Source organism: Anarrhichthys ocellatus, unplaced genomic scaffold (genome assembly GCF_004355925.1).
Source record: "Anarrhichthys ocellatus isolate YVR2014 unplaced genomic scaffold, GSC_Weel_1.0 scaffold52, whole genome shotgun sequence".
Lineage (NCBI taxonomy): Eukaryota > Metazoa > Chordata > Actinopteri > Perciformes > Anarhichadidae > Anarrhichthys > Anarrhichthys ocellatus.
This window is the reverse complement of record NW_022280082.1, coordinates 1,057,605-1,072,418: the sequence shown is the minus strand read 5'-3', so window position 1 is coordinate 1,072,418 and position 14,814 is coordinate 1,057,605. Positions and strand designations below refer to the sequence as shown.

Sequence of the window (14,814 nt, the reverse complement as noted above, 5' to 3'; positions counted from 1 at the left end):
GAGAGAGAGAGAGAGAGAGAGAGAGAGAGAGAGAGAGAGAGAGAGAGAGAGAGAGAGAGAGAGAGTGCGCATGGGCAATGGGAGACAGGTGCGCCGTCGGAAAAGACAGGTGCTGGTGACTATTTCAAGCTCATTGTTAAGGTCCTGAGGCGATCAAGTCAGTTTTTTTTTTTCTTTGGAGATGTATCACCTCTTGTCTTAACTGCTGATGTGACTGTCAAGACTTGGGCCAAAGCCATTTATAAAAAATGGTTTTATTTTAAAATACTGGTTTCACTTCAATACAGATATAAGGGGGGAGACATTTTACCAAGCCTGTGTATGCGGTAAATTAGGATTTTTAGTCTTGTCAGTTTATAAAATGTTATTTTCAGAGTTAAAGATCTGCCACTTGTGTGGTGCATCACAATACACAGTGGCAAACAAAGCCAGCAGCAAAGTTTGTGTGCGCGTGTGTGGTGTGTGTGTGTGTGTGTGTGTGAATGTTTTTTCTTTATTTTCAAATTACTCTTCACCTGCTTGTTATGTAAATATGACACAATTTATTTTAGTTTGAACAAGCAAATGATCAGTTAAAGAGAATGTTTCTAAGTCTCACTGAGTTCAGTTTTCCCTGCTGTTTGCTGAAACTGAGCCTTCAAATTAGACGTCATTTCTTGACTTTTGTCTTCAAATGTTATAGCACAATTAAATGTTTATGAGTCAGTCATTTGACATTTCTATAAAAAAGAAAAAAATATCTAAATGTTTATAGCTATGTAGCAGATCTATCTTTCAGTTTGCTTAAATTGGAGTAATGTTTCAGTATATTTGCAATACGTAGAATTAGAGTCAAATAATAATAAATAATCTGAAAAAGGGCTGGTGTTTTCCTGAAGTGTAAAAGGAAAAATATAAATTGTTGCAACACTTTTGCCACTTTTATGCTGTTAAAAAAGAGATTGCCAAATTTATACATTTACAAACCTCTGAAATACAAAAAAAATTCAAAGAAAGGCATACAGTTTAAATTGTTTCTGATATTCTCACTACATTTGAAATTGGATGCATCTGATATGGCTCTGACTAAGACACTGCCACCGCTGCTTACATAGCAGTATTGATGCAGGCCTGTACTGACAAAACGTTTTGCTTTCAGAGGGGCATTAGGGTTTTTGTAAGAGCGCTTTAAGTTGCTCCTTGCCAGAGTTGACCCTTGTGACCTATTCATTTGAGCAGAATTAACTGCCCTTGCCAGATGAAAAGACAAACAAAAAACACAGAAGTGAGCTCACGCTGGCACGAAAATCAATAGGCCTATTTTATGTTTCTTTTTTGTGTCACCCTCCCTATTGCTTAAGATATGATGGCTATATTGATTAATGTGAACACAGGACGTGCATTTTAAAATTAAGTGTAAACATGGTTTAAAATGACAATATTTTGTTGAATTGACCAAACGATTGTTCACTTACATAATAGGATTTAATAAAGGGTATATAATGGCATGTGCATTGCCTCTCCTTGTAAACTACTTTTTTTTTTTAGATGCTCTTAACGCTATTTCCTTTTATTTTATTTTAAGAACTAATAGCTCCTATGTTTGCTCACACTGCACAAAAAATGGAAATGAGGACAAGTACTTAAGTAATTATCATAATTTTATGCAGCTTTGTGTTCCGTGGGAACTGGTTCAGTGCCGCGCGGCGTGTAACAGGGGACAGGATAAAATGTAGGACTTTGCCCTGGAATGTCGAGCCAAGGCCTAATTCTGACCCCATCTTGCTTGTTCCTCTTACCCCTCTGTCACTGGTCCTTACTGCCTAAATGTAATCATGGGTGCCCGTCCTTTTAGAAACATATGTGGAGGTATTGCCTGCTGGCTTGAGACAGAACTCTTCCCTTTATATACATAATGTTGACTAATGCAAGTCTGCAAGGTTTTGATTGTTTCAGTCTATCTTGTAAAAACTTTCAAGCTTTTCTGTTTAACGAAGATTTAGTTTTGAAATTGATGTAGACATGTTCTGCCTGGGTGAGTGAGTGACTTAGATTCTGAAATATTTTTTTCTCTTTGGTGAGTCATGGTTCTGTACATTTTTGCCCACAGGTACTTGATCCCAGAGGTTTTCGGGATATGGCCCAATAGCAGCAGCCCGTGATGCCGGACCATGACAGCGACTCCCTCCTGAACAGACAGACCAAGCGAAGACGTGTGGACATTGGTGTTAAGAGGACCGTAGGCAGCACAGCTTCCTCCGCAGCAGCAGTCACAACAACAACCACTGATAGCATTGCCCGCGCCAAAGCAGCCATTTTCAGTGCCATGAACTCTCTGAGCTCCCACTCTCACCACGGATCAGACACCGACTCCATGGAGTGCTCTGTAGTGCAGCCACATGGTGGACCTGGCATTGTGTCAGCCAGCGACACTGAATCCAAGTCCAATGTACTCCGAAAGCTACTGAAGAGGGCCAACTCGTACGAGGACACCATGATGCCCTTCCCTGGCACCACCATTATCTCCCAGCTTCTCAAGAATAACATGGCTAAAAATGGAGGAGGACTTGAGAGGGGAGAAAGAGGGGACAGGGGTGATAGAGGGGATGTCGGCTTCCCCGGTTCAGGGCTCTCCAATGCAAGTTCAGATGCTCCCCAGGAGGATGCCTGCAGTAACTCCTCCCATGATAGCACCCCTCAAGAGTGCTTGTCCCCCTTCGGTCGTCCTGGCCTGGCCACCTTTGACATTGAACGTCTAAATGATGAACATCTGCGTGCCAAGCGAGCCCGTGTAGAGAACATTATACGTGGTATGAGCCACTCACCCAGTGTGGTGGTACCTGCTGCTTCCCGTCATGAGCGTGACCATGAGATGGATGGAGATCACGAGATCGATCTAGACTGCCCACCCCCTCAGTCTCAGCAGCAGGCCCCCAGCAGCCCACGGGGAGGCGAGGTTTGCAGCAGCAACAGCCGAGAGAACAAGCGTAAGCAGCGTCTGCCTCAGCAGCAACAGCAGAGCTTCACCCAGCTGGTGTGCCAGAGAAAGGAGCAGAAGCAGGAGGAGCGACGGCAACTGAAGCTGCAGCTGGAGGACATGCAGAAACAGCTACGTCAGCTGCAGGAGAAGTTCTTTCAGATCTATGACTCAACCGACGACTCGGAACACAACGACCTCCACAATGAGCTCAACAATGACATAGGAAACATGTCTGAAGACAGCCCAGCCAGGTCTGACACCGGCGGCGATGACCGGGGTGGAGATGACTTGCGCTCTGACAATGAGATGTCCGACCTGGACCCAGGCCATTTCCTGGACAGGGCGCGGGCCTTGCTTCAGCAGCAGGCCTTGCTCGCAGCCAGAGACAAGCCAAGAAGAGAGGGGCTCAGCCGGAGCAAAGGACAGGGAGGTCCAGGCTCCTCCATGCACGCTGAAGGTAAACAGTTGGCAGAAACACTGAAGCAGGAACTCAATTCAGCCATGACCCAGGTAGTGGACACAGTGGTTAAGGTGTTTGCCAAGCCTCCACGCCCCACACCCCAGCAAGCCTTCCCCTCACTTTCCATTCCTCCTGAAAGATTTCCCACCACTGTCAATGGAGACAACCCCAACTTCCACACCGCCAACCAGAGGCTGCAGTGCTTCGGAGATGTCATCATTCCCAATCCACTAGACTCCTTCGCCAGCATGCCCGGGATGCCAGGTCCCACCAATGACCAAACTGAGGCAATACCCTTAGTCGTGAGGAAGACAGCCAGTGAGCACCACCACAATCACCACCACCACCACCAGTCCTCAGCTGTGGGTGCCCATGGCGGGCACCACCACCCCGTCCTTCACCCCTCCTCACTCTCTGCCTCCATGGGCTTCAGCCCCCCATCTTTTAGACACCCTTTTCCCCTGCCTCTCATGGGCTACCCTTTCCAGAGTCCCCTTGGTGGGCCCACGGGTGGCTACCCAGGCAAGGACCGTTCCTCTCCAGACTCCATGGACCTGTCCCGGGAGACCACCAGCCTGAGGACCAAGATGGCATCAGCTCACCATCTGGGCCACCACCACCACCACCATCGCTCTTGTTCACCAGTGCACCCTGGCAGCACAGCCGAGCTTTCCCTGTCCCTCATCAAGTCTGAGTGCAGTGACCTCCAGGACATGGCTGACATCTCCCCCTACTCAGGCAGCAATGTATCCTTTCAAAAAAAAGTGTGTTTTGAGGGGGTTGAAAGACAATAATAAGTGAATGTGTTTGACAGTGATCCTGATGATTTAAAGACATGGTCTAGGTCAGACCAGCTCATGTGTGTGTAAGCCAGATAAAAAGCTTTCAGGTGGTTATTCCCAGTAGAGACAGGTGTAAAACATTGCATCTGAACCACAAAGAGTTAAAAAATCTAATCTTTTTCAGCCTGTTTGATACTAGCCTAAGAAACTGTTGATGAATCACTTTTCCTCCCACTGCTGTTCTCCTCTCCATTGTACTGCATTGTTGTATTTATTTTTATACTCTTACCTCTTCCTTCTCACAGCACCGTTCAGCCTTTTCTTCCCTCGCCAATCCTAAGTGCTTAAAAGCTCTCTTGTCACATATCACTTACTCACGAAGATTAGGTCCCTGCGACATTTACTGCCCCAATTCCTTTTTATAAAAATGGCCTGAAAGAACAAGGAGGGAGATAGCGTCCTGAAACTTGGCACACAATGGTGTTATATAGCCTTCCTTATAGTTTAACCCCAGTGCGCCCCAACCATGCCCTACAGATAAAGAAGCTATCCCCTATAGGAGGCTCATATTGAAACCCCCAGGGACTCAGGACTAAGAGCTTAAACAGATACATTCAGTACCTTCTCTGTTTCCCTTATACCTCCTTAGTTCCTAAGTATTCAACACCACTTAACCCTTATGAAAGTTTGATTCATGTCACACTGGTTGTCCTTAGAAAGCTTTGTCTTCAAGTCATTAACATTCATTATATGCTTAAGAAATTGATCCATCAGTCTTTACCTGTTGGGGCATTATTAGTTAAGTGAATATGCATAATTAACACTTTAAAATGCCTTGTTTTTGCTGTTGTGAGTACCTGAGTGCCTAGCCTTTCTCCAAGTGTGTGTGTGTGTGTGTGTGTGTGTGTGTGTGTGTGTCTTTTTGTGTGTGTGTGCATGTCACAAAAGGTTTGCCTGAGGACTCAGTAAAGATGTATATTTATGATTGCTTGTGTTTTCTCTTGTGTTCCTCTTATCATCCATCGTTGTTGTAAAAAGCCCACAATCATTGTCGTTTCTTTTCCCTTTTTTTCATTTCATAAAGATCTGTCAACAGCCCGGGGGGCCCTTCGGCTGTTGCTTGGCAGCCAAATACTTCTTTTTTTGTTTTCCCTCCCTGCAAACCCCCCCTCCTCCCTGTCTTTTCTTTGAAGCAGACGTTAACAGGTGTTTGCAGCGAGCTGTTTATCTTTCATTACCTCGCCTTGTCTTGTCTTCTGACCCAAGGGTGAATGCTTTCCAGAGATCCATAATCCTTTGCTTCTACGGGCTCCCGATGGAGGGATGAAAAGAGAAAAGGGAGAGAGAGACATACAGAGACTGAGAGAAAGTAAAAAACAATCAAACAATAACCACACATGCCAGATGCTGTGGCTTTCATTGTAGCATTTATGAATTCAGGGTTTTAACAGATGTACTCCCCTAAATGGAAAGAATAGGCAGAACAACATGTCCACTTATTTTATCTTTCATTTTTGATTTTATCACAGGTTTAGGAACAAAGTTTGGCACTTACTCTAGAGAGCTTTGTACATTTTTTAATTATAATTAGTATGACATTAATGACTCCGTTTATTTGCATTTCCACTCTCTCGGTTTATAGCATGTGCCATTGATGTAGAATTGTTTCTTTTTTTTTTCGGAGCCTCAGGAGCCAGAGACAGCTTGTCAGACATTTTGCGAGGTGTGTTCAAGTTCACCAGCTCTCCGCAGCGCTGTGGAGCAGATGGCTGCTATCAATTTCCTCATTTGTTCTCAGTCCGACTCCAAATATTCTTGTCCTTACACCTGGAATTAGGAAGTGGAGCAGCTATTTTCCTCTCATGACTTTGGGTTTTGGGGATGTGTTTTGAGAATGATGATGTCTTGTCAGATGTGGCAAGCGAACAGTGGGCCACCTGGTATGAGTGCACCATCATGACAAAATAATAGCCTCGCACGCCACCCCTAAGTCCAATCACAATTACATTTGCAAGCTGTGAGTGAATTAGAGATGAAAATGCCTCATCAGGAGATATGAAGCTTCTTAATTGTCATCTGAAGGGAGGTGATATTGTGTTCATGGCTGGAGAGGTAAAACCTCGACGTCTTTGTTTTAAAATCATTTCTAATTTCAGCGATAAGGAGAAAGCGATGCTATTCCTAATTGAAAAAGCAAAAACAAATTAATCTAAGTGTAAGTGCACAGCTTTCACAGCAAACAAATCCCACCTTGCCTTACTGAGAAAGAGCTCTCTTTTTCTGTCCCTCCCTCTGCCTCTCTCTCTGTCTGAGGATCCATTGTATCCCCTCCACTTGGAGCAGATGGTGTGGTGTGGAGAGTGAAGTGCTGCTCTTTTGGCCAGGCCTGACAGAGTAACACCAGTCTGCCAGGGTTTCCCCCACAAGACCCTCGCTGCGTATACAACTAAGTCTCTCTCTCTTCCTCTCTCTCGCTGAATCAGACAAAGTAGACAGGGTTTTTAAGGAGCCAACCCCAATGTGGTTCAGTATTTGCTGGCTTTGCTGTGTAACCCTGAGGCCAAGGGCAATCCAATCGAGCAGCTGATGCCTTCTTCCCACTCTATAGTTACAGCTACATCTGGACACTTGACTGATTTTAACGATCATAGCCACCCCTGTAGATCATAAATAATGTCAAGCGATGTATTTCGTCCAGTGGAGTGTAAACAGACTTCATCAAAACTTGGGGCTGTATCTTCTGCGTAATTTAAAGGCCTGTCTTGCTTCTGCTTGATGAAAATCCTTGTTGAAACAGCCTGAGGTTTTAACATGCAGCCCGCCCCCCAACCCCATTCCCTTTTCAATGTCTTATCCTCCAGATTGATATTATCAGATGCATTATACGGCCGTTAATTCACCATGGAAATGGCTTGGGCTGTTCGGTGGCGCAGATGTGTTTCAGCCCCCCCCCCCCCCCCATCACTGGCTGAGTCCAAAGCCTCAGAGCCCCTCTTCTCCTTCTCCTCCTCCTTCTTTTGCTCCTCCAAGGCTTTGGCAGCGGTAGCGAGGCTGGGGGGCAGGGGTGGAGCAGAGGGAGGAGGAGGGGGATGTAATTGAAGGTTGGAACTATACTATCCCTCAAGGTGCCCCCACCAGCCCATCTCCATCCACTCTGCTGTTCAATCCAGGCGATCCATTAGGAAGACGAGGCCTCTGACATGTATTTGAATATGGCCTATGCGACTGTGAGAGGATTTTTCACGTTGCTTGCGCCGGTGTTTGGGACTATCTCCTGGACCTTGTTTTGTCACTGATATGAAGCCAATATCAAACAGTCATATTCAGGCTTGGCATGAGTTGTCGCCAAGCCATTAGGCCTTCTTGCCCGTCACTGGCGTTAACTGCTGTCTTTGTCTGTGATATGCAAATGTCTCCTTTTTTCTTCCTCCTTTTTCTCGGGTGGAGGTTAGCGCGGGGTGTAGGCAAAGGCGTTTGCTTGCTTTGACTGTGAAATGAGCCTCCTTATGTAAAAGCATCGGCTGTAGTGCTGGCCAGCGTTTTATTTACCGTGACGCTCTCACGCTCTCACACCTGATACGGACGATGCTAATGATTTTGCTTTGGTGCACTGTCTTCAGCCCCCCCATCCCCCCTCCAGTAGCCCTGCATTCATGCCTGACAGGAAATTTGGTTACCCATCATCCAAATGATGATGTCTTGCCGATCTTACAGCCAATTATTAGTACGTACATATTGTATTTGGGCTAACATCATTTGCTTGATCTGCCATTTGTTGTTTTCCTCCAAACAATTGTTATTGTCCTTAACGGGAGCAATTTTCAGATTCAAGAGGGCCTCTCCCCCAATCATCTGAAGAAGGCCAAGCTCATGTTTTTCTACAGCCGCTACCCAAGCTCTAATATGCTCAAGATGTTCTTCTCTGATGTCAAGGTATGTCAAAACATGTTCTTCCTCTGTAGACCTTTGCCATTATCTTCCTTTTTAATTTTGGTACACATTACTGTCTCTTTTCAGCTATTCTAAACTAATTTGTACCTTCATCTTGTTGAGATGGTGACTTCTTTTGCTGCGTGTAACAAGTGTAAAGATGGATGTACATTTGTCAATGCACCTGCTTCAAAGGGGGACGTTTGATTGATTTATTGGGATGTGCCAGCTTCAGTTGCCCTGAACAGCGTTTGCTCCTCTGAAACAAAGCCCTTTCCCTCACTAAGTTACGGTTTTATGCAAAAGATGAAGGAAGAGGAAGTTGAATGGGTTTACATGAGGGAGCTGGAGAGACTATGAGTATTAGCGGGATGAGTAATAGAGGGATAGAGAGGGCAGAGAGGAGGATGGAGCCTAGAGACGGAGGAGTGGTTATCTGAGCAGGTGTGGGGAGGATGGTTTGATAGAGGGAGGGTTGAAAGAGTCCGTTTAGGAAACATAGCAAGGATGAGCGTTAGCTCTACTGGGATTTTAATGAAGGAAATTTTGAAAACAAAGCACAATATGTAAGCTGCACAAAAAAAAAACAAGAACAACAGCACAATGGCCGTTGTGGTGTGGGCGACCGAGTTTGTTCTTGTTGTTGTTGTTTTGTGTGTGTGCGCCCCTCTCGGACCATACGGAGGGGTAAACACTGTGACATATCCAGGCCATCTTATTCAAATCAAAAGATAAAAGTTCCCCCTTTTTCCCAGCTGCCCCCTCTTCGATGCTGTTGCCACCAATCATAACTCGGGGGTCACATGATTTTTCTCCCAGCACATTATTGGTTTGGGTTGAAAAGGAGTTTTGTTACAAAAGTCCTCAATAATAAAGCATCCCACTGATTTAACATTTATGTTATTTGCCTTTTGAACCATTCAGCAACAACTGCTATTTCAGATTTAAACACTTTTAGTTTCATCAGTTTCACTGACTAATCACTACCTGGGAGGTGGCCTCTTCTTGGTGGCCTCATCGGATACTTAAACAAGGTCAAGATAGTTAAGGGGATTATGGGGCACATTAGTTTGTTTTTGTTTTCAGTAGAGGACAATAGACTTAAGCTGTAAATTAACAGACATGTATGGGAATGAGACTGACTATCTAATTAGATGCAGCCAGGGCGGCCTCTTAGCGAGTCCTCAGACAAAAGTCTTAAAGGCTAATCAGACTGTCAAGAATCTAATGAACGTGAGAAGTGGGTTGCCCTAATAACTGAGGGACGCTGTAGCTGCTGGTCCCCTTGATTAGGCTCCTTTTAAGACTATTGTGACTTTTTTTGACTTTTGATGTTTATGAAATGTTTTGACAGGTTTGTCAAAATACCATTGTTAGTACTACTAATGCCAGCCTATATTATCCCTCTAGCTTTAAGACGTCTCATTATCATTTCAGGTATTGTTTTGAGAAAGGCTGATTCATTATAACAGATTAATGCACATATTGAATGAGGATACTCAGTCAATTAATAAAGTTAGCAAAAGTTATTGGCTTTGTAAAGAGAGAGTGTGTGTACTGTACATTCATTATAGGCTGTTTGTACCTTTATGTATTGTAGATATACATTTCTCATTCTTAAGCAAACACAAGCTGACGCACACACATCTTGCCTTCTATCTCTCTATTGCTCTTTTAGGGACAAGCTTCAGTATTTGGGCCAGTCATGTGCTGTGGAGTAGCGGAGGTCAGGAGGGTTTTCCCTTTTCTATATGTCATTCCTTCTCTTTTCTTTTTTTTCGCTGATGGTGTGGCATGGTATGTGTGCCTCGGCGGGGCCGGGGAGAAAGAAAAGCCAGCCGCTGGATTTGAGTCGCAGCAGTAACAAAAGCCCGCTTTCCAGGGCCGCTTTTTGTGTGCAGTCAGCCAATAGGCAGCCGGAGATTATCTCCCACAATTCACCCCTGCGAAAACAGGAAACGTTGGAAAGCCCTCATGACTGTGAAGGGGCTTACGAGAGAGAGAGAGAGAGAGAGAGAGAGAGAGAGAGAGCGAGAGGGAGAGAGGGAGAAAGAGGGAGAGAGGGAGGCCCGTACAGGCTTCTCTGTCTTTCTGCTCTCCTCTGCGGTTGTTCTGGATGTAGCTTTGCACTCTGAGGTCATCTGTGTGCTTTCTGCTCCGTTGCTGACCACTATGTGAGAGAAAGTGTTGGATAGAGACACACTTTATCTGAATAACAATTGGATATTTTCGTCCCAAACCAAAAAACAAACATTAATAAATTAATCTTTATTAATGTTTATACACACAATTAGCTGATGTGTGTTTGCAGAAGTTTAATGCTGACGGTTAAAGCGCCTGAATACTTTTGGCAGGCGACTAATATAGTTTAACCAAGGATACTTGAGTGTTTTCCTATTCTGGACTTAAGTATGCGCCTTTGCATGAGCAGAGCGCGTCTGTGTGTGTGTGTGTGTGTGTGTGTGTGTGTGTGTGTGTGTGTGTGCGCACCCCTTTCTATCTTGTGCTGTTAGCACTAAGTGCTGACCTTTCACAGGCTCTTGAGTGTGAGTGTGAGAAACACGCTCTCGCTGTCTCTCTCTCATCTGCCTCTCAGCCAGGCGCTCTCACACACACACACACACACACACCCTTATACACACGTATATGCTCAAACACACATTTTTCTGGTTGCATCTCATGTCTGTGCGGGCTGACCCCTGCCAGCTCTGATTAAGGAGCTGCAGTGATGTGCTCCTTTGAACCAATTCCCTCCTTATACACTGAACACACTCGTCGTTAGCCGCTATCAGGGGGCCTCTGTCCCCCGCCAGCAACTTAATGAACCAAGACTGCTGGAAGCTGCAGGGGGACTTGCCAAAATTGAGTCCCTGAGTGTGTTGGTTGCAGCTGATGCAGATATAATGTAATTTAGTGTATTTACCTGCATGCACAGTAAATAATGGATCTTTTGTGTGCTCTGTGCTGTGATTGAGCTACAGTTCATATTCAGTTGCACAGGCCCTAATACATCTTCTCCTGAGCTGTCCGTATAATAAAGTAATCCTTGTCCAAATGACAAATCTATCCGTCACTCTGCTGCAGTGACACCAAAGGTCTCCCGCATGAGCGATGGCAACTCTTTCACTGACTTTAATCTCAGTATGTAGCGCTCAATCTCGCACGCGCTCGGATGCACGTATGCACACATGCTTGCGTAGATCGACGCCAATTCACTAAACGTCTCAGACTCACACCCAACATTACATTGTTCCGATCCTACACACAATGAAAGGTTTATACCACACTGACAACTTAAATGAAATAGTGTTTGTGCTTTGTCACACTCCGACCGTCTGCTACAGTGTGTGTGTGTGTGTGTTTAAGAATAGCCCCGTGCAGCCGATGTATTTGTAAGTGTCAGTAGTTTGTTTGTTTGACACTGCGATGTCACGACCCCAGCTTGCTGACTGCTCACGTTCCGACCTTCTGCCCCCCCACCCCCCCACCAGCGAAACCCCATTGTCCAACGGCGCTGACCTGCACCCGTCCTCCTATCCTCCCTCCCTCATTTTCCCATTTATGCTTACCCTGCACTTTAGGACAGCCACCATGCTAACCCCCCCTCCCCACACACACACACACATACACCCTCCCAGACCACAGCCAAACAATGTCAGCGGACTTATTCTTTTCCACTCCACCATTATGTCATCTGCTGATCATTCCAGAAAGGTTCAGCCCTCTCCTTTAGCCCCGTCCCACCTTGGTCCAACACTATCGCTGCTCATGATTGGCCAACTTTCCTATCAGTCTGTGGCCTCGCCCGCCCATCTTCGTGTGCTTGCGTGTGTTTGACTTCAATCCCAGGTCGCGAAGAGTGTGCGTGCATGTTTGTGCGTGTCCGTGTTGTCGAACAATAGCCAGAGCCTAATCTCCATGTCAAAACCGCTCTGCCTCCCCAGCGAGCAGTCCGCTCAGCGTTTAGTAGCGTTTTGTCCCCCCATTCTTCCAGCGCCACAAAAAGAGCAGAGGGGAGGGAGGAGTGAAGGCCTGTGTGTGCGTGTGTGTGTGTGTGTGTGTGTGTGTGTGTGTGTGTGTGTGTGTGTGGATGAAGTGTGTGGGGGTGATGGTTAGGGGTATCAAGGTTTCACAGGCTAGATTTGGGAATTTATGAGATGTCATTTCTGGGAATCACTGAGGAAAGACGTAAAGGTTTTATTTGTATGTTTTCAGGGGATTGATCAGAGGTTGTAGTGGGGCATTTTAGGGTGAATGAGCTAGGCAGCTATCCTGAGCCCCCGAGGTCCTTATCTAGTGATTTGGATGTTTAGACAGTGTGTTTTCACTGCTGAGACCAGGCGGAAAAAGAGCTGGGACCAGCCGAGGCTCTTAATAGGTTTACCTCACCCTATTGAATCCAGCCGAGCGGCACAGATCAGATAGCCACAGCCTTCTTCGCAGCGCTTATCTTCTTTCCCTCTCTTTCTTTTTTTTGTGCTCTTTTGCTTCCCCTTTCTTTCTGCCCGAGAGGTGCGTAGAGGGGAGGAGAATCAGGGTGTAATTGGTGAACGGGGTTAAGTACATGTTTGAGCCCCCAGGGCGCTTCAGATGATGACTTAATCGTTTTTCTGGTCAATTATGTGTTTGCGGTCTCGCCCCCCCCCCCTCCTTCCCTTCTTCCACCTCTCTCCACTCTCAGGGTTATGATAGGGGGAGGTCTGCTCCCAGTGGGGAGGATGAACCACACACACTCTCACCCCCTCTTGTTCACTGTCTTACTTAATGTCTCTATTATCTCCCCTCTCTCCACGACCTGTTTCTTGCTCTTGTCTTTTATCTTTCTCTCGGTTTCTTCACGGCCTTTTAAGTTATCACCTCACGTCGCAACTCCCTGATGTGAAATGACATGCTGTGATCCTCACATTCCTTCTCAAATCCAATGGCTTAATAAGGTTTAGACGTGACAGTCTTTACTTGACACTGCTTGCATGAAGACTATTTTCAGACCCCATTTATATTTCTGTTTTTCAACAAATACTGACACCCTAAGCAATGCCAACTCCTCCTCGTCTCTCGTTCCAGTTTAATCGCTGCATCACCTCCCAGCTGATCAAGTGGTTCAGCAACTTCAGGGAGTTCTACTACATCCAGATGGAGAAGTTCGCCCGCCAGTCCATCAACGACGGAGTCACTGGAGTCGAGGATCTGGGCGTCGCCCGCGACAGCGAGCTCTTCCGAGCCCTCAACATGCACTACAACAAGGCCAATGACTTTGAGGTAAACACCAACACTTTCATCAGTTTCATGCAGGAAAAGAATCGTTGTATGTGAGAGGAGGAGCTGAGAGCTAATGCGGTCCATATCGAAAAAAAACCTTACACCTGATAACTTGTGCTGCAGACGGGTAGTGTGACACCGTCTCACTGTGTCCTCTCTGACACCGCCTCGCTGTGACTGTTCTCAATGCTGAGTTCAAGTCTCTTGTACATCCTGCCGCCCTGGGCACACTGTACTCTAATGTATATCGTCGCTGTCCTGTGAAAACCTCTCTAGAAACGCCTCATTTCCAGCTGTCAACTAAATGCTTCAATTTACCTGAAGTTTTGGAGCCACATGGTTTTCGCTGGACAGCAATAATATTAAGAAAATATTTTTTTATAAAGTGTGCATCACAGGTTTCCGCCAAGAGATTCGAGGAACTCTCATCCAATGAGGAAGAAACCTTACTGACACCTCGCTCGTATGCCTCTTCCTCGCTGTTCATTTCCTCTCAGTGGTTCTTATCAGTGTGTGTGTGTGTGTGTGCGTGTGTGTGTGCGTGTGTGTGTGTGTGTGCGTGTATGTTTTTGAGAAACTGCATTTCACTTCCCTGTCCTCATTTACCTATCTGTGGTGAGATGTTTATGTGTTTGTCTTCCAGCGTACTGTAATCATAAATTCTCGGCAGGCAACTTCACCTTTAATATGTTTCATTTTTCACACTTCTCCTTTTGCCACTGTGTACGCGCGTGTGTGTAAAAAAGTGTGTGTGTGTGTGTGTTTCAGGATTGCCAGTGCTCTCTCAATGTCAGCTGACAATAGACCTTTAAAAGGGTTGTGTTAAGAAGGACCTGGAGTGATCTGGGTTTGTGTGTGTCTCTGTGTGTGTGCATTTGTTAGAGAGATCTATGTGTGTGAGTGTTTTGTTGTTGCTGCATTTCCAAGTGTCCTGTTCACCTCGAAGGGTACAGCCGTCCCTTGGACCGGCCTGGCATGCTGGCAAAGCACTTCTCCAGTGTGTATGTGTGTGTGTGTGTGTGTGTGTGTGTGTGTGTGTGTGTCACTTTGAGGGGGGAAAAATCTCACTGTTATCAAGGTTAAGCGTCCTACTGTTTTAGTGAGAGGAAGGGGAGAGAAAGAGGGGGAGAGGGGGAAGAGGGAGATGGATAGATAGGGGATAGAGGGTGAGAGCTCGGAGACAAAGGAGAAAGCGATGACGGGAGGGAGGGAGAAAGGGAATCGAGGGGAATGGGAAGGGGAGAAAGAAGGGTAGAAGGAGAGAAGGGGGGGAAAGAGAGATGACGTGCAGGAGAGAAGTGCCCTTGCGAGCAGTGGGAGTTTTGCAGCGCTCACATTTAAAGTGCTTCACTCTCTTTCTCTCTGTTTACGTCTATCTCTCTCTGTCCGTTATTTGTCCACTGGGGCTCCTCTCTGTGCACCCA

At 46.0% G+C, this 14,814-nt stretch overlaps 1 protein-coding gene across 2 annotated transcripts in view; it reads left to right on the top strand.

Moving 5' to 3' along the window:
• Positions 1 to 14,814, top strand: part of prox1a (prospero homeobox 1a) — a 32,702-nt gene that overhangs the window by 1,530 nt on the left and 16,358 nt on the right. Inside the window, exons 2-5 of one of the 2 annotated variants that reach the window (XM_031870329.1) lie at positions 2,090 to 4,165; positions 8,027 to 8,134; positions 9,810 to 9,857; positions 13,196 to 13,390. In XM_031870329.1, coding sequence (XP_031726189.1) covers positions 2,141 to 4,165; positions 8,027 to 8,134; positions 9,810 to 9,857; positions 13,196 to 13,390 — 2,376 coding nt within the window. In that variant the 5' untranslated portion in view covers positions 2,090 to 2,140. The remainder of the gene's footprint in view (positions 1 to 2,089; positions 4,166 to 8,026; positions 8,135 to 9,809; positions 9,858 to 13,195; positions 13,391 to 14,814) is intronic. The other variant, XM_031870330.1, reaches the window with a different exon arrangement.